Below are 23,261 nucleotides of genomic sequence, written 5' to 3'. Positions count from 1 at the left end.
CGTGAAAGAATGTTCTTCCTTGAAAAAATACATATGGAAAAGTAGATTAAGTTTGTCAAAATCATGAACCCACGATTAAAGAGAATCAACAACTTCAATGTGGAGACATCTTTTTAATCTTTTCGGCTCCTTTGCTAATGATAAAGCAGCTTTGGTGGGAAGAGATACCAATTAGCCAGATAGGTAAGCATCACGGTGCATGTTTTGGGACTTGTATTACAAAATCGCACGGAATATATTCTTAAATTTAGATAAGTACAACTCATTTCAGTTGTAAAAACATGCTTTCTTCCTTCACAATACAATATAAAAAGTTTTAAAAAGCGCTAGGTGCTAGTCGGACGGTAGAGAAGGATCTAGCGCCTAGGCGTCTAGACAGGGTCTAGTCGATTTTTTAATTTTAATTATTATATAATATATAAATAAATGTTTACTTGTATTTAAAAAAATATATAATTATATTAGGGTACATAAACTGCAAAATAAAATGACAAATAAATTATAAAGTACTAAAACATATTTAAAACATGAAGAACAAACATATAATGAGTATTCATCCAATTATCTAACAAATCTCTTACAATTTTTTGAAAAAACAAAATGCAAAATGGAAGTTATCTATTTTCTGTCTAAGTGAGATCGCGACCCAACCAGTCTAGGTGGAGGGTCTAGGCGGTATAGGCGGGCGCATAAGCAGGTCTAAGTGCCCTTTATTGGTTTTTAAACGCCTAGGAATTAATTGTAGCCGTAATTAGCCATCTAGTGAATAAAGGGTCTAGGTAGCGTTAGGCGGGAACTTTTAAAACACCTAATATAAAAAAAAAATCAAGATGAAGGTAGTACACTACTTTGGCTATCCACTTTTCCTCATATATTTTTTCAAGGTATTTTGTTAAAAATTTTGCACCCATTGTAGACTTGTAGTCATGCTCAAGGAGAATATCAAATAAACATAAATTTCTTCATGTGTAGCAATAGTAGTGGGCCAATTGCATTCACTAGCTCCTGTCCGGATTCATCAGTGTCTGGACACTGTATAAAGAGATTGCAACATTTCATGAATCATATAGATCATTGATGTGCTATTTTTGAGAACCAGACTAAATCTTTATCTACTTATTTTTGCATTTTCTTTCACAATTTTGATATTCTTAGTTAACTTCTATGAATGCTCAAGCTTCCAATCTTGCTCGTTTGTTTGATTCAGTTGTTGTTTCATATCTGTTATGTATCTAACCTTATCACAATGTCAAAATCAATGTTTACTACTCACTTACGCAAAAGTGTAACCAGTAAACTATTACGACTTATGACGCAACAGGATTTGCATAAGGATTGTCGTTCATGAGATTTGAATTTAGAATCTTCTCCAACAAGATAAAACTAGATGCCGCTAGAGGAAATGGTCGCGTGAAGCTAAAACTAGACTTCATTCACTGATTTTTTTTCACTTTTTTTTCCTTCTTAATTGTACATTAACTTTGACTCCAAATTGATAAGGCCGCTAATTATGCAGATTAAACTGAGAAGAACCCACAAGGCACAGAGGTGATGTAGACCAGGTTCATTGATTCCAAATTCATAACGACAATACAAGATTCAAATTTAAGTTTTTTGAATACTCTAAACTGTGTTTTTATTCATACGCTCCTTTTTACATTCTACATATAGCATATTAATCTCTTGTCATTTGTTTTTCTTAATTCATTCGGTTTGATGATCGAAACTTAAGAGAGTTAAAGCCTAACATCTAGTAAGCATAGCCTCTCCTTTATCAGAAGAGGTTAGACTACTACTTGTTTGATTTTGGGACAAGGAGTTTTTGCGCTCCCACTTCCGGTGTCCTCCCATGCCCTCCTGTTTGTGTGGTCACGGTTAAGCCACGTCAACATTTTATATTAGTATTCATTTTTGTCTTATTGTCTCTGTAAAAAAGAAAAACAATATAAAATATTGACGTAACTTAACCGTGACCATACAAAATAAGAGGGCACGGGAGGATAGACAATCCTTATCCTTCATTCTGAATAGAACTCTCAACTCCAAAACCCTAAACCCTAAAAATTAAAAAAATTAAAAAAACACCCATCTACTACCCAACCAAAGTATGGGCCGACTCTGGACCTTGGATAATAACTTTGGAGGCCCCATTGGATTATTGGGGCCTATTGTAATATTTTGGGTTACCAGGCTTGAAAGGTCCATTTGTACTAGGCTACGTTTGGGCTTTTTAGCCCAATACGTTGACACATCTCTATGTCCCAAATCAACGGTCCTGATCAAAGTGAGTCCTTTCTGCCTGCAAAACCCTCTATATATTCACACACTCAGTCAAACCCTAGTTTCCGCAGAACCCTAGGTTCTAACCCTCTCTAGCCTCTTCCTCTAAGGCCTCCCTCTTCGTCTCCGCCCTATCTCAACTGGGTTTTTGAATCTGAAATTCATAGTCAAATCCCAGGATTTACTTTGGTCTTTGAACTGTTTCCTTTTACTTATGTTATTCTTCACTGTTTTTTCTTTTCTTTTTTTTCGGGTATGCCCATGCCTATGATGGCGTTAAATATACTTTGAGAGTAAATTCCATGAAACAAATTTACATCTGAGGCATGAGGTTCTACAATTCTTTATCAATTTTACTGCTTTATTTTTTTTTACATCCGAGGCATGAGGTTCTACTTGGTTACGATTGAAAGTTTTGAAATTATGCTTAATTCTCACTTAATGTTTCTTAATTTCCAAGAAAGTTTAGTTTTTAAGGTAATTAGAAGGAAAAATTGTGGTATTTGGAGTTGCAAGTGATGATAAAACAGACAGGGACATCTGCACTCCATTGGAGATTGATGACTAGTCTAAATGGGAATCTCTCTGATGCATTTTTAATTAAAATTCGAAGTTTTCAAATTCTTTTCATTAGTTTTCTTTTGAGTTATAAGCATGAATGTATTTTTTATGTGTGCCGAGAACACGAGCCGCCGCGGAGTTTCTGAATTACTGTGTAATTGCATTTGATGTGTTTTATGATGGAGTGTTGTGCAAATGACGATAAAACAGACAGGGACATCAGAACTCCTTCCGGAGGATGGTGAATTGTCGATGGGAATCTCTCTGATGCCCTTACTTAATGTTTTGCCAATGATGCATTTCAAATGCGCGTATTTTTATTTTCTCAAATAGCGTCTCTCTGTTCTTCTACCTTTTACGGGGAAGATGATTTGAATGTATGTTTACAAAGTTTGAATGCCATTAGCTTTTCGTGTATGAATTTGTTTGCGAAAGCCTGATGATTGAACAAAAGAACGGAGATTTGAAGGGTTGCTTTTGTGGAAGCTCGACATTGTGTCGGGCTCCAAAAGCACCTTATGAAATAATCGTTCACGCTGGATAGTATATGAAGGCCTTCTCACAAATTTTACATCTCGTTTCCCTCCTTTGCTCGGCAATAAGTTTCTTGTGATTTCTGTATGTCATTGGCATCCGACTTTTAATTTACTTCTCCTAATCCAAAGTTTTTGTCTTTCCTTTTACAAAGCCCACAATGTACCAACTACCAAGTCTTTGGGCCGAGGCCGACATTCCCAAATTTTATTTAGTAACAAAGGAAAATTTTATCCAAACCCAATAATACTCTTTCCGAAACCAACTTAAAATCGTTGAAAAGAAAATTGAGAACTTTAACGAAAAGTTTTCAGTACTATACATTTTAATGAAAAATCATATTTTTACACTAAAAAAATTAATTCTGGTACTATTCACTTTACATTTTGTTTTTTTATTTTATTGTTAAAACTTAAAGTTTTCAAATTCTTTTCATTAGTTTATCTAAAAAGAAAAGAAACCAACTTAAAAACTTTGTTCTACAAATCTACCATGTTACCCTCAAATGCAAAATTTACAAACTTGACAAAAACAAGAACACAAACACATAAACCACCTACCGTGACAGCAATCGGACTCGGTTCCGGTCGTCATTCCCAAAATTGTCGTCGCCGACCTGCTCTTTCTCGTCGATGTTCAATTTTTCGTTCCCAAAATCGCATGGGGCTGGATTTTTGTATGACTACTATTTTCTTAAACCTTCATGAACTAATTTGAAAAAAAAAATCAGCAAATTGTAGCTCAAAATTATAGAAGCGTTTTAGCCTGCCACGATTACCATCATATAATTCATTAGCGTTAGGAATTTAATTCAGGATCTTACAATTCTTGGAATTAAGGATGAAGGATGACAAGGCTTTTAGTCATTTGAGACTGAGTGAAGACGGTATTGATGAGACACCAAAAATTGAGAGAGAGAGTAGTCGATCTCACCATCACAACCCCTATATTTCTCCAACGAACCCAACCTAGCTTAGGTGACACGTTCTCCCAATGTCGTCAAAGACCACAACCCCCCTCCACTATCTTTTTACCGTTCTTCTCTACCTCCGCCAATCCCTTTTTTCGATTTCCGGCAACCCACCCACATGCCAATTGTGGCTCTCACAGCCATTTTGACCAACCATTCGCCAGTTGATAATATCTCTCTACACCCCTTTTTTAGGACATAATTGAAATATATAATTGAACAAAATCTAACGAATGTAGAAATAAATTTATTGGGTTCAAATAAAATTTTCCGTTACTAAATTATCAAAATGTTCACAACTCACACCTTATCCAATAATTTATCCAAATCTTCAAGAAAATAAAAATAAAAATAAAAAATTTTATCCACTAACATGGAAGTGGAAAATAAAAACTGCAGATTGTTCTGGATTTGCATGGATTCTGCACGTTTTTTTTTTATCAAATATACAGCCAGCAAAGGAATGCTGGTTCATGGAATTGGATCCTCTCCGAGGCAACGCCTTGGGATCTCATTGACCAGACAACATGGACTGTTAGATTTTAATCAAACGATTATAAACATAAGGTCTTTCTAAAATTATAATAATTATAACCGTTGAATTTTGATCAAACGGTCTATGTTGTCCGATCAGTAGGATCCCAAGGCATTGTCCGAAGAGAATCCAACTCTCTGGTTCATCCCCACTTGCCCATACTTTTTTTCCATTATTTTCCTCCCTGGGACCCACGCTGAGTAGGATTCTGGGCTCATCCGCGTCAGTTCCACGTTAGTTGACCAATCAAAACTAGTTGGCCTCCTTTTTGCTTATTTATTTTTTTTGTTTAAAATCATTTTCCAGAATGTGTAGGGCACTTATGTGTTCATTGCTTAGGTTAACTTTGAAGAAGTGTGCAATGAACATTTTTTTTAAACTACTCGTAATCAAATTAACTCATTGTTTTTTTCCGGTCATTAGAGCATCTTCAATAAAAGGACACAAATTTAAGATGCATAAATTACATTTACATCTCACTTTACGTTTTTGAGATATGTAAATATGAATTTGTTTTAAAACTCATCGACTAATGAGTTTCATCTATTTTTGGCAATGTTCATATCAGAACGGACTTAATGTATTTGGTTTAGGAGAAATTCATGTCATAGATGCCAAAGTAGTGATATTTTAAGGGCAGTGCTATCCACACATACATTTTTACTTCTTACAAACTTTTTGTGAATTTTGTTCTTTAATCCTCATAAATTCATTTGATCACGAAAGACAAAAATGGGTGTTTTGATAGCATCACCATACTTTATAGCCTATCACTGTTGAGTTTCATCACTTAATTGACTTAGAACACTGATTATGGTGTTATGAGTGCATGTAAAGTTTCATCGCTTAATTGACTTAGAACATTGTGATTATGGTGTTATGAGTGCATGTAAGTTCTTCTCGGATCATATTAGTAGAGAAATTTTTTAATGTGTTGGAAACCCAACTCGATACATTAAATGTTGTAATACAAGTAGTTGGATACTTGAAAAATAACTTCTAACATTTTATATTATAACACTTGATATTTCAGATTGTATTCACGTCACATTAAAAAAATCTCTCCGATTAATTAATATGACCTAACTTATTTTACACACCACATTTGGCTCACCACATGCCACCAAATTGACAGGCCATTAAAAAAGTGGATGATGTGTTTCACGTGAAACGTTTTATTGAACTCACATAACTTTGAGGGGAAGTGGATGTTGAAAACAATACAAACTTTGGCTCTCCAACTGCCACAATGATTCCAAAACGACAGACAAAATCCCAAAAGTTCAAATATATCCCATGATTCCTTTCTTCTCTAACAAAAGCCAAATCATAATCCAAATCCAAGATGCAAAGCCGACAAAGTTTGGCCGGTTTCCAACACCATTGCTTCATATTTCCATTGTCAATATTCAAGGGTGGCCACAAATTGATAAAAAAAATCCACATGAAGTTACACCTGTGGCATAAATTTAGAGAGGGGAGAAAGGAAAATTGACAGAGAGAGAGAGAGGCATGAAGAATTACGATCTTGTTTGGAAGTGTTTTTAAAATGATTAAAAGTGTTTTAGGTGACTGTTGCTTCTTACAAGAAGCACTTCAAGTGCTTTGAAACCTAAACACATTTTTTTTTTCCCAAAAAAGTGCTTTTAGTTATCTTAAAGAACTTCCAAATAAGTTCTACGTGTGTAATATTCCTCATACCTTGTGATTTTATTTATATTAGCAAGGGAGATAGAACTTACTCTCCAAATAATACAAACACTAACAGAAAAAAAATCTACTTAATCTTGTAGAATTCCGATTTACCCTCTTAACTTTTAATTTGGTTACGAGTCTCCGTAAATCTTAAAATGCACACTTATGATAGTTTTGCAAACGCGAGCGGAAGGAAATAAACTCCTAATTTTGACGGAAAATTTGACAGTCAGATGCAAATGAACAAGTTTTAAAAAATTAAAGAGGGAATTGTTTAAATTTACCGGCTGGAATCATTGACAAAATAAGTTTGGGGCCTACAAGAGAGACATCGCTAGGACCCAGTTAAGATTGCCATACGCATTCGAAAGAATTCAAGAAGTTTGACAAAAAGCACTTCCAAGAAAAGCAGTTCTAGGTACCAAATCCAGAAACACCATATTCTAATAGAAGAGGCAAATTTGAAGCCAACAAGCTTTAGATCTGATTAAAAATCATTAATCAAATCATAACATCCAATCTAAATAACAGATTTAACCAAACTAGGCAGGGCTCAATGTAAAAAAAGCCAGAGCCCCCTGCTTATGGGAAACCCAAAAGCTAAAAGCTATGTACAACCACACCATGTAGGAAACTGCCCTAGAGAAGCTGCTTTTAAACTTGCACCATGGAATTTTCTTCCTCGAGTTCTATGCTATGGCCTGCATTGCTCCAAACACCCGAAAAATCTACGCTTTTCGTGAGCAGATCCTCCAATCTTTCTTCCTTCGTGGAAGGTGATGATGTTGTTGTTGATATTTCACCTATTGAAGCTAACTTTAGTATCTCAGATTCATCCAACCCTTTCGCCGGCCCAAGATTACAACGATCGGACCCGTGTTTCGCCAATGCATCTTTGAATTTCTTAATCTGTTAAATAAGAATTCTGACTCAGTTTCTTGATCCACAAACAATCCACTAATTCATTGCAATTAAAACTCGATGAACAAGATAATGATTGCGGGAAATACTCACAGTTGCATTGGTGCAGCTAAAGCTGCACACGCGACCATCTGCGCCTCTAAAGAATCTAAAGAACGGCAGCACATGAATGTTGAGAGCATGACACATAGTCTTGTGCTGTTCATAGTTAACTTTGAGGAAAATCGCATTCGGGTTCGATTCAGCCAGCTGACAGATCTGATAAAATGGACTAACTCTCGGTCAACAAATGTCACATAAAGTTTCAGATTAAAGCTCTAACAAATAAATCAATCAAGCAGCCATGATTCCGAGGCGGATTAGTGCGCCGTTGGTCCGTCTCTCTGAAAGGTTGCTAGAACATAAACTAAAAATCATATATATATATATATATATATACCTTGGGATGGAGAGCTCTGCAGCCTCCACAGCCAGGTGAGTAAAAGTCAACTACAACCAATCTGTCCCCAGCATTTTTCAGGGAATCAACAAGTTCTTGAGCGGAATGGATCTCCACCATGTTGGGGTGAAGGGTCTTTTCCCACCACCTCATAGCTCTGCTTACACAGACAGATGCTTGAGCCTGAAAAACCATAAATTCCCAACTAAAAAAAGATAACAAAAAATGCAATGGGAAAACACAGCAATCTACAAAAGCCAAAAGTCAAAAGGGAGAAAGGAGAGAGCTTTACATACATGCACAGAAAAATTGCTAGGTTTTCTGACCCTCCAATTCTTAAAACCCTTGTGATCGGAGAGAGTCATGGGTTTTCCCAAGAAATCAACACTCAATGAAGGAAAAGCTCTTGAATTTGCATCCTTAAATTGTGAGGTACTGAAGGAGGGAGAAACCCTGAATTCCCCTTTGGGGGATTTGGAGCCAACTGCAATTTCATCCAACCCAGAAGAAATGCAGAAACCACTCTGGGATGCAAATGCCTTGGCCATGTCGAATCAAACGCCCTTTTTCCGAGATTTCACAACGAAAACAAGAAAACCCACCTGATCCTCTGCCTAAAAAACCACTTTTTCGAATCGAAACGGCGAAAAATGGATCAAAATTAAACCCTTGCAATCAAAAGTCCAACAAAACTCGTTCTTTAAACAAAAAGTTCAAAGCTTTGCAAAAAAAGCTGCCTCCTTTTAAACTAAAAATCTAATTGACAAGAGTTGTGCCGGTTCTTTAAAACCTTGGCCGTGTGAGAGAGAGATAGGGAGGGAGGGAGGAGGACGAGGAGGAAGAAGTGGGTATTTAGGGAAAAAAAAAACGAAAAAGGTTAGGTGGGGTCTTTCTGATACGGATTTTTACTCTTATCCAAAAACTATTTTTTAGGTCAAAATCTGGGATTCTTATCCAAAAATTTTATTTCTATTTTTATTATTTTTTGGATAAATGACACAGAATTATAGCTGTGTCTTGATTATTTATATATGTTGTATTTTTGGGAATTGTTTTCGGATTTGAGTTGGCAAGTTTTTAAACAATTTGCTATATTTCAGGAAAATGTTTGGCAGTCAAAACTTCTAGTTTTGTGTAAATATTAATTAGGATATTTATCCAATAAATTATGAAAGCGGATAAATTTGGCAGCTGATAGCCGGATTGTGTCTGCGTCATCAAAATTTAGAAAGATGATTATCTTTTTATCTCTCTTTTTACTTGCTAGTAAAATTGTTTCTTGGTTTTTGACTTTTTCTTTATGGTAAATGCTATTTTGGGTAGTAAAATCTTTACCTTTGTGAAATTCGTACAATTTTCTGATAAAAAAAGTTCATTTTTTTATCAAGAGATTCGTATCGTCAAATTCTTCTTTATATAGATAAATTATCTTTCTTAAATGATTTTATTTAATTCCTCATAAAATTCTTTCTAAATATTGCAGGAACGCGATTTGCTTAGTCGTTATCACACGTTATCGTAACAGGTGTACCAAGTGGTCAACAAATATTTTAACACGTGAAATGTTTTGTATCAAGTTTCGATAATCATTGTGTGTGAAATACAGTATAGGCTGCTATTATGGTTAGTAAAAATCCATTTCTTTGTGAAATTCTTACTATTTTTTGATAAAAAAAAAAAGTCAAAAGATGCATATCATCAAATTCTTCTTTTTATAGATAAATTATCCTTCTTTCATATTTTTATGTAATTCCTCATAATTTAATTTTCCATCTATTACAAAAATGCGGTTTGCTTAGCATTTATCACACGTTATAACCATTGTAGCTAGTAGTCAACAAATATTTTAACACGCGAAATGTTTTGTAATCGGTGTCCCTTAACCACCAGTTGTTAGTTTAATAGTATCTTAAAAAAGATTCCAAGTTCAAACTTTCACCTTTTTCGTCGGCAAAAAAAAAAAAGCTCTTGAATTAGCTTTCATGAATGACTAAATTCGTGCGAAGATAATTTTAAAATTCATTAGAGGTAATTTTAGATTTTTAGAATTACAAGGGTTTTGTTTAATTACCGTCAAACCTTAATAGTTTTAACATTTATTCATATGTGTAGGGTGGATTAACTTCATAACCAATCACTTGATCATATGAAAACAAGGGATCCTCACAAGGCATAACACGTGACCAGGGCTAATGTTTTCTGTCTTCTTATAATTTCCTATTAATCTTACTTAATAAACAAATGACAATGAGATACTTTGTGGTCAGTCTTCTGCTGAGTGCCTAATCAATAATGGCAAATCTTGGTCATAAACTATGACTTAAACAATAAATTAATACAACCACTACGGAATAACTTAGTAGTTAGGAACGAATTTTAGACACGTATTTTACACAGTATGATTTGGGTTCGATTATTGTAAATCTACGATAGTGACCATGTGGAGGCTGAAATACAACTGTAAGTTTTTTTTTACCAAAAAATGATGAAATGTCGTAACGAAATCACCAGCTAATATTCTTTAAAAAAAAACAATAAATTAATACAAAATATCTACTGCAAACACACGATAGACATACTAGGGTTTGAGATGCAGATGATAGTTTCCCATTAATAATTATGTGTGCTGAGTCATGGTACAAGAGGCCTAATCCGATCCCTAATCAAGGGAAAAAGAAAGAAAATCAAGTTGTATTTAAACTAAATTTTGATATTTCCAAGAAGTTTGAAGCTCTGCACTTTACTCAACCGAAGTCTCTTTAGAACGCAAGTCAGTTATTATTTGTTTTTTGTTCAAATAATTAAGTTAGTTGTTGGATTAAGAGATAATTGATTTTATATTAGTTCAAAGATAACACGATTAAATTAAGTACATGATCACATCGCGTAACGTGGAGGTGATATCTTAAGATTAAATATTTTAATATTTTAATATTAAAAAAAAAGCGACGTTGTGAAGATTTTATTCCTACTTAATTTCTTCACTTTCAATTTTTCCGTTGATGTGATTAATGTTTTACGACGCATACTCATCTCTTAGACTTTAGTTTTCTATTTTTTGATACAATTTTGGACTTAACTATGAAGTTGAAACTCTATTTCATATCCTAAGCTATTAATCATGTTAATAAATAAGATCAAAACTAAAGAAATTGCGTAAATGTGACATCTTCTTACATGGCCATGCACATAGAATTTCTGTACATACACGCATATATATATATATATTATATTCATTTTACTTCCTCCAAGTTTACAAACTAACTGAGGATCCCCCAAAATAATTCCATTTTAAATGGCAAACGGCTGCAGGCAGCAATAACTGCAGGTTCAGGCAAATACAAAAATGGAGTAGGACCAAAAACCCACATAGATTATGGGAGTGTCATGCAAGAGAGTTGGCTCGGATATTTTTATAAAATTGCGTGACAATGAGAGCACCTGAGATATATATTAGTTCTGGATGATGAGATGATGATGATGATAAAGTTCCACTACATCTCCATGTGCATGCGATCTGTTTATTTCAGTTCATGAATCTCTTTGCCCACAGATTTTGAGCATTTTTTGTGTGCTGAAAGTTAGGGTGGCCCATAAGTTTTGAATTTGGAACATTGGTTGGCAAGAAAACCAAGGGAAAAGGTTCTTCTAGAATAAGTCCATCGAGTTTTGGAACTGTATCTTATCGTGCCACAAGAGTCTACACCAAGCAAAGCAACAAGAGGCATATCAATGTACAGTTTTGTTCTCCACAACCCTTATAATCCAATTATCCATCAATCCACTTTACTGTTTTATTTATTTATATTTCTTGAGCAGTCCAAGGCCAAGTGGCAAATTGGTTTCTTGTTCTTTTAGCTATGGTATGCTTTTTTTTCTTTTTTGTCTGGATTGATAGAGTTTAGTTCCATTGAATGAGAAGAACTTGCATGCAATTGAGACGTGGAGGTATCGGTATCTCATAATCAATTATTAAATGTTATACAGACAAGGTAAAATACATGACAGTGCATGATATGAGAATATTGTCATTTGAGGAGCTTATTTGCAAGAGCCCTTAAAATATAGCAAGCCCTTTTTATTCTCCTTTTCAATGGGAAGAAGCCTTTTTTTTTTCCTGATAAAACTATGAGAAGCAATTGGTCTTTTGCTTAATCTATGATCTAACTCAACATTATTCAAAAGTGTGGAAATATTTTTTGGAGATAAGATACATAAATGGGAAATTAAAGTAATTTAAATGATAATTAAGTACCTTCTCATAAATCCAGAACCCAGTGCCATCACCTCCATCTCCTCTATACGTCTCTGAATCGTAGCACGGATCCTGAAAACATTCACCCACCCTTCAAAAAAATCTCTAAGCTAATGAAATAATATAACGTAATTAAATTTCCCAAGAAAAAAGAGTGAAGTGAGAGCAGCTAATTAACTACCTTCATGGGACCAAAGAACAAGCATCCCCAACAAGTGAACATGATGTAAAAAGTATCTACAAAACAAAAGTTGTCACAATTTTCATGCATTCCCAATTGAAATCCACCGCAAACTACACAAAAACAAATTAAAAAAAAAAACAAACAAACAAACAAACTAATGAAAAGTAAAAAAAAAACTTTAGTTTTAATGAAAAATGACAAATAAAGGTATAATGAATAGTATCAGTGAAAGGTAAAAATGTGGTTTTTCATTAAAAGTGAATATTACTAGAAGTGTTTTGTTAAAACTCCCGTAAAAAAAAGATAATTAGGAAATATAATACTTACAGACATTCTTTATGATTTCATCACTGATGCACAATGGATTTGTGGGTTATGAGGTCTCTCTGGCCTTCTATGTGCTCGATTAGAACTGCCATCAAAGGCCAATCTGGGAAAGCATTTATTCTGCAGAAAGAGGCTCTTTTGCTCTTTTTCCCTAATTCAATCTATAAAACCAAATTAATGCAGAAAATGGTTTTGACATATTCATAAAAATTTCATTTTTTGGGGACTAAGAAATTATCAATATGGTTAATTACCTGCTTGCAGCCGCTGAATAGTTCAGAGTTTGAAGACTGCCCAAGCTGCAAAAGAAAAGTACTCAAAAGCATTTCCATGTACCATATTGTTTACAAGAGACAATACACTAAACTACTCTAATCTACACGTTTGAAAGACATTCAAATTGTTTTGGCCAACTGGCCTAATCCACGTCCACCCATGTATTGTTTCAAACATAACAAGAAAATTTGAGATAAGGAAACAGGCTAAATGTTTACCAATCTCGTAGATGAGCTGCTGATGTCCAACTTTGTTGTTTGGAGAGAAGAGCTGTGAATGTGTGGAGTGGTAATGGTGAATCCCATGATAGCTTTTGCCATTGTCTCCAATGAGTTGAGCAGCTCTGCCAAATTGAATTGTAGGAGTTTAGGTTGCAATTTTTGTTTTTCATTGGTTTGGAGGGAAAGTGGATAAGAGAACCATTTGCAACCACCCTTCTACAAAAATTTAAGCCATATAAAAATTGAGAAATTAGAATAAATAAAGTATTTTAACAGAAATTATCAACTGGCCTATTAGCTCAGCTGGTTAGAGCGTCGTGCTAATAACGCGAAGGTCGCAGGTTCGAGACCTGCATGGGCCATCCAATTTTTTCCTGTTTTACTTTATTATTTTGTTTATTTATCTTGTTTTATTACTTCATTACATTTTCATTCTCCTTCCCAATCGATTTTCTAGGAAAATCCGTCTATTTTCCCGGAAACCCAATTCGATTTTCCCGGAAAAATTCATGGGGAGGACTGGATTGTTCGATCTGGAAAGTCACTTCGCCTTCTATGGCGCTTACCACAGCAACCGAGTAAATATTTTGATCCACACACTGTTTGTGTGGCCGATTTTCTTCACCTCTCTGGTTCTCTTCTACTTCACACCTTCTCTCTACAATTTCCCGAGTGGTTTCTGTTTGAATTTAGGGTTTGCTTTCACTGTGATCTATGCTGGGTTTTATGTGTGCTTGGATAAGAAAGCTGGGTCTGTTGCTGCTATGCTCTGTGTTCTCTGCTGGGTTCAGTCCACCCTGCTTGCTAGCCGTCTTGGGTTTTCTCTGTCATGGAAGGTAAAGCAAGCTTTCTCCTTATTGTGATTTTTTGGGTGATGATTTTATGGTTCTAAGGATTTGGTTTTTGGGTTTGATATGATGGTTTTCTAACATTTTAATCTGATTAAATTTGCTGTCTTTTTCCTGAATTTAGGTTAGGGTTAAGCACTTATCGGTTAGGAGTTTTGATAGTTTTGTTGACCAGTTCAACTTGGCAAGCTCTTGGCTTTGCTCTGGGATTTTTGCATTGATATCGTAGTACCCAATTGTCCCAGTTACGAACAATCTCTAAAAATTAAGATACGATACGCCATGGATACTACAAATAAAATTATACAATTTAAAACATAATTCATCATTCAATGAGTTGTTTGTGAAGAAAAGATGGAAATCTAATCTTCTTTATGTACAGTAGAAGCGTGAGAGTTGTATTCATGATTTTAATTAGAGAGAAGCTCTTTGTACTCATCAACTTTCGATTGTAGCTGTCTCTTGTTAATTTTGGGGACATTCATGTTTGTTTAGGTTTGCTTGGACTTTAGCTTACCTGATTTCCCGTTTGGTCTCCTTTGCCTTGTTTTTCTGTTTCCAACGTTTTGCAGTGTATTTGAATGAAATCTCAAGTCGGCCAAAATACGAAAATTATTAATCTTTCCTTCTTAAGCATATAGATAAATTAACAATGTAATCTAAGAGTTACGTATCGAAAACTCGAGTCCTAATTCTTTGAGGAATCACTTATCCAGGTTGTGTTGGCTGCTCAGTTGTTCTGTTGGACTGGACAGTTCATAGGCCACGGGGTGTTCGAGGTAACTGAGATTTTGTAATTTGCACTGCTCCCATGTTCCTAATGCAGTATACATCTCACGATAATCATTTTCTTGACCGAAAGCAGCAAAATATGTATATACATCTCACGAGAATATGTATTTCTTTTCAGAAACGAGCACCAGCTCTTTTGGACAACCTTGTTCAAGCATTTCTAATGGCTCCCTTCTTTGTGCTGCTTGAGGTAACGAATCTAAATCCTTTCCGAACCAGAAATGGTTTCTCTTGTTGGTGATGAGTGAGTCAATTTTGTTCTTGCATCGTGCAGTGTCTTCAATCGGTATTCGGCTATGAACCATATCAAGGGTTTCATGCAAGTGTGGAAGAAAAGATAGAAGCTCAGATCAAGGAGTGGAGGGACAAGAAACAAAAGAAAATCACTTAGCTTAGATAGGCTATATCAGACTGTAATCACTAAACTAGTACTGTTTAACCGTCTGTAAAGAATGAGATTAATGTATTAATCTGTAATCTCTATCCGTACTTAACCAGTCTCTGGTTTTTCAACTCCCCTCTCCTTCGGTGATTTTCTTACTCTCATAACTTTGTTCTGCCGGCCCGAACTTGCATGCATGTTAGCTAGAAGAACGTAGTCCTGTCTTTCTTTGTCTTCGGCTACTGAAATTTTTTTCATTTTAGGCGCCAATGGTGGCTGATAGTTGTAACAAACTGAAGGATAATGTTTGTGTGCATCGCAAGAGAAGAGTGCATCTTGGTCCACTCGCTTACAATTAATGAATTTTTTATTCTTCCTTCATCGATAGGAGATTTTTTATCTCCACATCCTTACTTGTTTCCTCACGTGTGGTAAATTTTCAAACCAAATATATGGACAACACGAATTGGATGAAGAGAATTACGTGTAGCCGCTGGACTTCACAAGTGGTCAGCTTGTTCTGATACCATGAAGAAAGTTGAGATTTCATTGTAAGTAATATGAGGAGTAATATAATCTCTTATAAACCCTTGAAAAATTTCTTTTTTTATCTATGTGTGACTGTTTTACCACGACAAGAGTCCAAGACCGGTTCTAGGAACAGACTTCCCGGGAAAGCTGCTTTAAACATGCTCTTGCCAGCCACAAAGGCTTGTGCCAAAAATCAGATATTCTGTTACACTATCATTAATTGGTCCTAGAAAACTGACTAACTTATGGGTCAGTATGGAACTACCTTTAAAAAACTTCATTGGAAATTTTTTATTATTTAAAAATAAAAATAAAAAGTAGCTGATAAAAACTAATCGCACGGTATACGATGAATGAAAATGATTGAAAGATTTCCGGAACCTCGTAAAAAGGATTCGGCGAGGATCCTCTCTCCTTTCTAACAACCAAAAACATTCTTGATCACGTTTATCAGAAAAGTTTAAATGTGCTTCATAGAAACTCGTTTTGGAGAACCTCATGCTAGATGTGCTTATCCAATTACTTGATGCTTTAAAATCGTTTCTGATTTGATAAGGCAGTTGTTGGAATTGTAATATAATCATTCATGGTGTTGCTTATAGATCTTTTTAAGATTTTTGTTTAAGCAATTAGTTGAATGATGATCATGTTATTCATTACGCTTGAGTAATGAGATTATTGGAACGAAGTATTATTTATTAATATTGAGTTTGGCATGCATGGATAAGTGGGAGAAAACGATTTTGGTTTTATTTTGCTAGTTAGTTCATGTCTCTTATAAAGTTATAATTCATTTTGATGCTTATGAATCAAATTGTGGTTTGATTCATCAATCGATTGAATTATTACTTTATATACTCATTTGTTGTTAACTAAAGCTTAACATTATTGCCGTTAAAGTGGGAATAATGATATTGAGTTTGCTTGTACAGTTGAAAACAATATTCATGCAAATTGGATATCTGTAATCTTGGAATCCGTTATGCATTATAATTGTAGCAATGATTCTTTGATTCTATATTTTGAAATGCATTGGTAATTTTTGTGTGATGATAAACTATTTTGGTTTAAAACTTAGTGATCACTTCTAAAATGATTTTAAAAATCTGTGCAACACTTTTACTTTATGCTCAAGTGGGAGAATGTTAAAATATAAGCATAAGTGTAGGAGTATTTTGGCTAGATAGTTTAGGGCAAATTGGTTTAGAAAAGTCTTATTGAAGGAGGTTTGGATGTCCTATAGTTTATATACGATTGAAATTGGGAATTGATCCTAAATTACTCGCTTATTACAACTGGGAGACCATGTTAGTTTCCTATAAGGATTCTAATAGGAGAATCATATGGATTGTTTCTATATATAAATAGTGGTCACTGCTCTCACAGAAAAATGCCTTAGTATTGGACTTAGACATATTGTAAGTCAAGCATATTATTTTTGCAAGAGAGAAGAAGTTTACTATTGAAGTCGGCTATGACTTCATCTTCTTCATTGTTTTTAAAGGTCAGATTATTCTTACATGTCTTTCTTTAGCTTTGGCGACGAAGGTTTTGAATTTAGGTGCCAAAGGTGGTTAACGGTTGTTCGAGTAAAGATTTTTCTGAAGAAGGCTCCTCGGACCTCAGCAGAGCTCCCCAAGGGATTGGCACGTTGGATATGTAATCAGGTTCTTACTTGTTAATGTGCTACAAGAAGAGAACAAAGTTAGTTCTGAAATGTGTGTTTGTGAGGCCTTAGGTATAGGCCTTGAGGCTTGCAATCAAAACTAACTAAGTGCTAGGCGTGCCACTGCTATTTCGGCATAGCAGATGTAGAATAAGTGTGTTTTAAGTTGATTACTTGCGCCCCAAGTTACTTAAACTTTTTGCTATCAAAGATTGTCATGGATGAGTTAAGTCTGCATTAAGTTCTTTTTCTTGCCTTATAAATAAGGACTTTTAGTTCATTGTCCTGTATGTTTGAATGAAGGGAGTCCAGAGCCCCTTAAGTCATTTGTTGATTCCAAATTGTTCTTAACGAAAACATATCCATTAAGCTAATTAGATCCAGATGCAAATGAGATTTTTAAAATAGAGAAACAGGTGGGAATAATTTGAATACATGCTGAAAAGTGCATTAAGTAATAGATCTACTAATTTAGAAAACAAACAAAGAGCTTCGGGCAAGATTTCACCTTGTCTGGCAAGGTTGAACTTCTTGCAGTCACTTCTCTTTGAATTTACAGGGTTTATATGCTAAAAAAGGATGGATGGTAAACAAGTTTACTCGAGAGAATCGATACTACAACACTAAGGGAGGTAGCATAGCTTTTATACTAGACAAGAGATAGCTTTTTCAAAGAACTATCACTAAAAATGACTGAATATGGGTTGATTTCAGCTTTTGGATGCAAATCTGGCTTGAGAGTAGAGTTTGTATATTTGTTTGTTTAGTTGAGTGTCCTTATCTCTAGGACCTCTTCTTCCTTTTATAGATAGTTTGGTCCGACTGCTATAGCTTTTGCTCTTGCCCAAAAGTACTTCGAGGGTAGTGAGTCATCAATCTTCTTTTTATAGATAAATTATCTTTCTTGAATGATTTTATTTAATTCCTCATAAAATTCTTTCTAAATATTGCAGGACGCGGTTTGCTTAGCCGTTATCACACGTTATCGTAACAGGTGTACCAAGTGGTCAACAAATATTTTAACACGTGAAATGTTTTGTATCAAATTTCGATAATCATCGTGTGTGGATGTACATACAATATAGTGTACGTTGCTATTATGGTTAGTAAAAATCCATTTCTTTGTGAAATTCTTACTATTTTCTATTAAAAAAAGTCAAGAGATGCATATCATCAAAATCTTCTTTTTATAGATAAATTATCATTCTTTCATATTATATTTTTATATAATTCCTCATAATTTAATTTTCCACCTATTACAAAAACGCGGTCTGCTTAGCATTTATCACACGTTATAACCATTGTAGCTAGTAGTCAACAAATATTTTAACACACAAAATGTTTTGTAATCAGTGTCCCTTAACCACCAGTTGTTAGTTTAATAGTATCTTTAAAAAGATTCCAAGTTCAAACTTTCACCTCTTTCGTCAGCAAAAAAAAAAAAAAAAAAGCTCTTGAATTAGCTTTCATGAATGACTAAATTCGGAAAATTCGTGCGAAGATAATTTTAAAATTCATTAGAGGTAATTTTAGATTTTTAGAATTACAAGGGTTTTGTTTAATTACCATCAAACCTTAATAATTTTAACATTTATTCATATGTGTAGGGTGGATAAACTTCATGACCGGGGCTAATGTTTTCTGTCTTGTTATAATTTCCTATTAATCTTACTTAATAAACAAATGACAATGAGATACTTTGTGGTCAGTCTTCTGCTTAGTGCTTAATCAATAATGGCAAATCTTGGTCATAAACTATGACTTAAACAATAAATTAATACAACCATCACGAAATAATTTAGTAGTTAGGAACAAATTTCAGACGCGTATTTTACATGGTATGATTTGGGTTCAATTACTGTGAATCCACGATAGTGGTCATGTGGAGGTTGAAATACAACTGTGAGTTTTTTTTACCAAAAAATGATGGAATGTCGTAACAAAATTACCAACTAATCTTCTTTAAAAAAAAATAAATAAATTAAGGGAAATGTTATTAGCACTCCAAAAATCTCATTCTACACTCCTCACAAGTGTATTTTTCTTTCCAAATATAGAAAGTTTGGAATGTAGAATGAGATTTTTGGAGTGCTAATAACAATTCCCTAAATTAATACAAAATATCTACTGCAAACACACGATAGACACACTAGGGTTTGAGATGCAGATGATTGTTTCCCATTAATAATTATGTGTGCTGAGTCATGGTACAAGAGGCTAATCCGATCCCTAATCAATGGAAAAAGAAAGAAAATCAAGTTGTATTTAAATTAAATTTTGATATTTCCAAGAAGTTTGAAGCTCTGCACTTTACTCAACCGAAGTCTCTTTAGAACGCAAGTCAGTTATTATTTGTTTTTTGTTTTTTTTTTTGTTCAAATAATTAAGTCAGTTGTTGGATTAAGAGATAATTGATTTTATATTAGTTGAAAGATAACTTGGTTAAATTAAGTACATGATCACGTCATGTAACGTGGAGGTGATTCATAATTGAATTAGGTTCATCTTCTAGCTCTTAATTAAGAATAAATATTTTAATATTTTAATATTAAAAAAGAGCGACATTGCGAAGACTTTATCGTTACTTAATTTATTCACTTTCAATCTTTTTGTTGACGTGATTAATGTTTTACGACGCAGACTCATCTCTTAGACTTTAGTTTTCTATTTTTTGATTGGTTAATCGCTTATTTAAGTATCTAATTTTGGACTTAACTTTGAAGTTGAAACTCTATTTCATATCCTAAGCCATTAATCATGTCAATAAATAAGATCAAAACTAAAGAAATTGCGTAAATGTGACATCTTCTTACATGGCCATGCACATAGAATTTCTGTACATACACGCATATATATTATATGTATTCATTGTACTTCCTCCGAGTTTACAAACTAACTGAGGATCCCCCAAAATAATTCCATTTTAAATGGCAAATGGCTGCAGGCAGCAATAACTGCAGGTGCAGGCAAATACAAAAATGGAGTAGGACCAAAAACCGACATAGATTATGGGAGTGTCATGCAAGAGAGTTGGCTCGGATATTTTTCCCTCTGGATAAAATTGCGTGACAATGAGAGCACCTGAGATATATCTTAGTTCTAGATGATGAGATGATGATGATAAAGTTCCACTACATCTGCATGTGCATGCGATCTGTTTATTTCAGTTCATGAACCTCTTTGCCCACAGATTTTGAGCATTTTTTGTGTGCTGAGAGTTAGGGTGGCCCATATGTTTTGAATTTGGAACACTGGTTCGCAAGAAAACCAAGGGAAAAGGTTCTTCTAGAACAAGTCCATCGAGTTTTGGAACTGTTTTTCCCCGTGCCACACGAGTCTACACCAAGCAAAGAAACAAGAGGCATATCAATGTGCAGTTTTGTTCTCCACAACCCTAATAATCCAATTATCCATCAATCCACTTTACTGTTTTATTTATTTATATTTCTTGAGCAGTCCAAGGCCAAGTGGCAAATTGATTTATTGTTCTTTTAGTTATGGTATGCTTATTTTCATTTTTGTTTGGATTGACAGAGTTTAGTTTCATCGGATGAGAAGAACTTGCATGCAATTGAGACGTGAAGGTGTCGGTATCTCATGATCAATTATTAAATGTTATATAGACAAGGTAAAATACCTGACAGCACATGATATGAGAATATTGTCATTTTCTGATCGTTGAAATTCATATCCTACATCGAAGGTTGAAGATTTATATAGCTTAGAGCTTGAAAGATTTTAAGCCTTTTACCTTATTCTCAATTAGTATTAGATTGGATACTCACAATCTAAAAAAAAATCATCGGATTCCAATGCAAAGGAATGACATTTGACAAAGGTCATGGCACTCAGACTGACTGCTGTGTTCATGGTAGTGAAATTGTAACAACTTCATCATACTCTCCAAAAGTTGGTGTTTCTTTTCATGAGACCTTAACTATCTTCAACATGGTTTTAGTTGAATAATATTATGTTTTATTATCTCTTAGATAAAACATTCAAAGCTTTGTATATATAAAATAACGTCTGGATCTTTGAACTGGTGTAAGTGAAACTGTGGAAGAATATTAAACAATGCATGATGATTCACTTGACAAGCTCCTCCTTCTTTCCAGCCTCTTCCAACTCTCTTAGACTTCCAACCTTCTGTTCTATCTCCTCAATCAGCTCCTCCCTCCACAATTCTGCTCTTGCTGATTCTTCTATGTCTTCTTGCTGCAATAATATCACCAGTTATAGCACAATTTTTAGTTGTAGGGCAAGCAAAATATATAATTGAATCTTCAATTAATTATGATGCTCATATCACTTTATATAGGAGGCTAGCACACATGGACAGGGTTGCCAAAACAAGCCAAAAATCAGTTTACAAAGTGGTCACTAAACCATAGTAAACAAACAAAAAATGTTATTTGGTTGAAAGTCTCGACAAGGTTTTAGCCGGATCACTCTTTACACTTGTTCCTTTGTACATTGCATTCATTCAATGAATGTCATTATTCACTCAAAAAACAAAACCCTTGTCAACCACTTATACCGGGTGCAATAACAGTTGGGTTTAGGGGAGTTTCTTCTTCAAACGGTCATTCAAGTGTTTTTTGTTTTCTTAATAAGAAATGGAGTTTTGAGGAGCTTATTTGCAAGAGCCCTTAAAATATAGCAAGCCCTTCTTATTCTCCTTTTCAATGGGAAGAAGCCTTTTTTTTTCCTGATAAAACTATGAGAAGCAATTGGTCTTTTGCTTAATCTATGATCTAACTCAACATTATTCAAAAGTGTGGAAATATTTTTTGGAGATAAGATACATAAATGGGAAATAAAGTAATTTAAATGATAATTAAGTACCTTCTCATAAATCCAGAACCCAGTGCCATCACCTCCATCTCCTCTATACGTCTTTGAATCGTAGTACGGATCCTGAAAACATTCACCCACCTTTCAAAATAATCCCTAAGATAATGAAATAATATAACGTAATTAAATTTCCAAAGAAAAAGGAGTGAAGTGAGAGTAGCTAATTAAATACCTTCATGGAACCAAAGAACAAGCATCCCCAACAAGTGAACATGATGTAAAAAGTATCTACAAAAACAAAAAATTGTCACAAATTTCATGGATTCCCAATTGAAATCCACCACAAACTACACAAAAACATATAAAAAAAGGTAATTAGGAAAATATAATACTTACAGACATTCTTTATGTTTTCATCACTGAGATGCACAATGGATTTGTGGGTTATGAGGTCTCTCTGGCCTTCTATGTGCTCAACTAGAACTGCCATCAAAGGCCAATCTGGGAAAGCATTTGTTCTGCAGAAAGAGGCTCTTTTGCTCTTTTTCCCTGATTCAATCTATAAAACCAAAATTTAATGCAGAAAATGGTTTTGACATATTCATAAAAATTTCATTTTTTTGAGGACTAAGAAATTATCAATATGGTTAATTACCTGCTTGCAGCCGCTGAATAGTTCAGAGCTAGAAGACTGCCTAAGCTGCAAAAGAAAAGTACTCAAAAGCATTTCCATGTACCATATTTTTTACTAGACAAGACACTCAACTACTCTAATCTACGCATTGAAGGACGAGCAAACTATTTTGGCCAACTGGCCTAATCCACATCCACCCATGTCCCGTTTCAAACATAGCAAGAAAATTTAAAATAAGGAAAAAGGTTGGATGTTTACCAATATGGTAGATGAGCTGCTGATGTCCAACTTTGTTGTTTGGAGAGAAGAGCTGTGAATGTGTGGAGTGGTAATGGTGAATGCCATGATAGCTTTTGCCATTGTCTCCAATGAGTTGAGCAGCACTGCCAAATTCAATTGTAGGAGTTTAGGTAACA

At 34.5% G+C, this 23,261-nt stretch overlaps 3 protein-coding genes, 4 non-coding genes and 1 pseudogene across 8 annotated transcripts; 5 read left to right on the top strand and 3 right to left on the bottom strand.

The window, feature by feature from the left end:
* The first annotated feature begins 2,538 nt into the window (after positions 1–2,538).
* Positions 2,539–2,611, top strand: LOC137714043 (small nucleolar RNA Z267). Its single transcript, XR_011065384.1, has one exon. It is a non-coding gene; the product is annotated as a small nucleolar RNA Z267 (small nucleolar RNA).
* A 177-nt stretch (positions 2,612–2,788) lies between these two features.
* Positions 2,789–2,875, top strand: LOC137714044 (small nucleolar RNA R44/J54/Z268 family). Its single transcript, XR_011065385.1, has one exon. It is a non-coding gene; the product is annotated as a small nucleolar RNA R44/J54/Z268 family (small nucleolar RNA).
* A 154-nt stretch (positions 2,876–3,029) lies between these two features.
* LOC137714045 (small nucleolar RNA R44/J54/Z268 family) lies at positions 3,030–3,115 on the top strand. The gene has a single exon (XR_011065386.1). It is a non-coding gene; the product is annotated as a small nucleolar RNA R44/J54/Z268 family (small nucleolar RNA).
* A 3,886-nt stretch (positions 3,116–7,001) lies between these two features.
* On the bottom strand, positions 7,002–8,939 carry LOC137713161 (thioredoxin-like 1-2, chloroplastic). The gene is made up of 4 exons (XM_068452427.2): positions 8,232–8,939; positions 7,936–8,118; positions 7,590–7,754; positions 7,002–7,484 (listed from the first exon to the last, which is right to left on the bottom strand). The coding sequence occupies exons 1-4, from the start codon at positions 8,481–8,483 to the stop codon at positions 7,230–7,232; spliced, it is 855 nt and encodes a 284-aa protein (XP_068308528.2). The 5' UTR covers positions 8,484–8,939; the 3' UTR covers positions 7,002–7,229.
* Positions 8,940–9,930: 991 nt separating this feature from the next.
* LOC137711935 (photosynthetic NDH subunit of subcomplex B 4, chloroplastic-like) lies at positions 9,931–13,391 on the bottom strand (annotated as a pseudogene). Its single transcript, XR_015955697.1, has 6 exons — positions 13,196–13,391; positions 12,956–13,000; positions 12,702–12,862; positions 12,372–12,427; positions 12,191–12,262; positions 9,931–11,635 (listed from the first exon to the last, which is right to left on the bottom strand). The product of XR_015955697.1 is annotated as a photosynthetic NDH subunit of subcomplex B 4, chloroplastic-like (transcript).
* Positions 13,392–13,486: 95 nt separating this feature from the next.
* Positions 13,487–13,560, top strand: TRNAI-AAU (transfer RNA isoleucine (anticodon AAU)). Its single transcript has one exon. It is a non-coding gene; the product is annotated as a tRNA-Ile (tRNA).
* A 44-nt stretch (positions 13,561–13,604) lies between these two features.
* Positions 13,605–15,351, top strand: LOC137712825 (2-hydroxy-palmitic acid dioxygenase MPO1). The gene is made up of 4 exons (XM_068451997.2): positions 13,605–14,034; positions 14,763–14,825; positions 14,957–15,028; positions 15,113–15,351. The coding sequence occupies exons 1-4, from the start codon at positions 13,708–13,710 to the stop codon at positions 15,227–15,229; spliced, it is 579 nt and encodes a 192-aa protein (XP_068308098.2). The 5' UTR covers positions 13,605–13,707; the 3' UTR covers positions 15,230–15,351.
* Positions 15,352–21,409: 6,058 nt separating this feature from the next.
* Positions 21,410–23,234, bottom strand: LOC137711949 (photosynthetic NDH subunit of subcomplex B 4, chloroplastic-like). Its single transcript, XM_088684110.1, has 6 exons — positions 23,104–23,234; positions 22,867–22,911; positions 22,608–22,770; positions 22,444–22,499; positions 22,263–22,334; positions 21,410–21,632 (listed from the first exon to the last, which is right to left on the bottom strand). The coding sequence occupies exons 1-6, from the start codon at positions 23,203–23,205 to the stop codon at positions 21,504–21,506; spliced, it is 567 nt and encodes a 188-aa protein (XP_088540236.1). The 5' UTR covers positions 23,206–23,234; the 3' UTR covers positions 21,410–21,503.
* Positions 23,235–23,261: the final 27 nt, after the last annotated feature.

The sequence above is a fragment of the Pyrus communis genome, chromosome 14 (assembly GCF_041283825.1).
Source record: "Pyrus communis isolate YQ-2024b chromosome 14, ASM4128382v1, whole genome shotgun sequence".
Taxonomy (NCBI): domain Eukaryota; kingdom Viridiplantae; phylum Streptophyta; class Magnoliopsida; order Rosales; family Rosaceae; genus Pyrus; species Pyrus communis.
This window is presented reverse-complemented; position numbering and strand designations above follow the sequence as displayed.

What these genes read in the sequence shown, in the direction of transcription:
- LOC137711949 (XM_088684110.1), bottom strand. Translation starts at nt 23,205, where the DNA reads ATGGCAAAAGCTATCATGGCATTCACCATTACCACTCCACACATTCAC. An exon ending in TGAAAACATAAAGAATGTCT is followed by an intron (nt 22,500 to 22,607) that starts GTAAGTATTATA and finishes TTGTTTTTGTAG; the next exon opens with ATACTTTTTACATCATGTTC. An exon ending in GGTTCTGGATTTATGAGAAG is followed by an intron (nt 21,633 to 22,262) that starts GTACTTAATTAT and finishes ATATTATTGCAG; the next exon opens with CAAGAAGACATAGAAGAATC.
- LOC137713161 (XM_068452427.2), bottom strand. Translation starts at nt 8,483, where the DNA reads ATGGCCAAGGCATTTGCATCCCAGAGTGGTTTCTGCATTTCTTCTGGG. An exon ending in CTAGCAATTTTTCTGTGCAT is followed by an intron (nt 8,119 to 8,231) that starts GTATGTAAAGCT and finishes ATGGTTTTTCAG; the next exon opens with GCTCAAGCATCTGTCTGTGT. An exon ending in GCAGAGCTCTCCATCCCAAG is followed by an intron (nt 7,755 to 7,935) that starts GTATATATATAT and finishes CCATTTTATCAG; the next exon opens with ATCTGTCAGCTGGCTGAATC.
- LOC137712825 (XM_068451997.2), top strand. Translation starts at nt 13,708, where the DNA reads ATGGGGAGGACTGGATTGTTCGATCTGGAAAGTCACTTCGCCTTCTAT. An exon ending in GGTTTTCTCTGTCATGGAAG is followed by an intron (nt 14,035 to 14,762) that starts GTAAAGCAAGCT and finishes TCACTTATCCAG; the next exon opens with GTTGTGTTGGCTGCTCAGTT. An exon ending in CCTTCTTTGTGCTGCTTGAG is followed by an intron (nt 15,029 to 15,112) that starts GTAACGAATCTA and finishes TGCATCGTGCAG; the next exon opens with TGTCTTCAATCGGTATTCGG.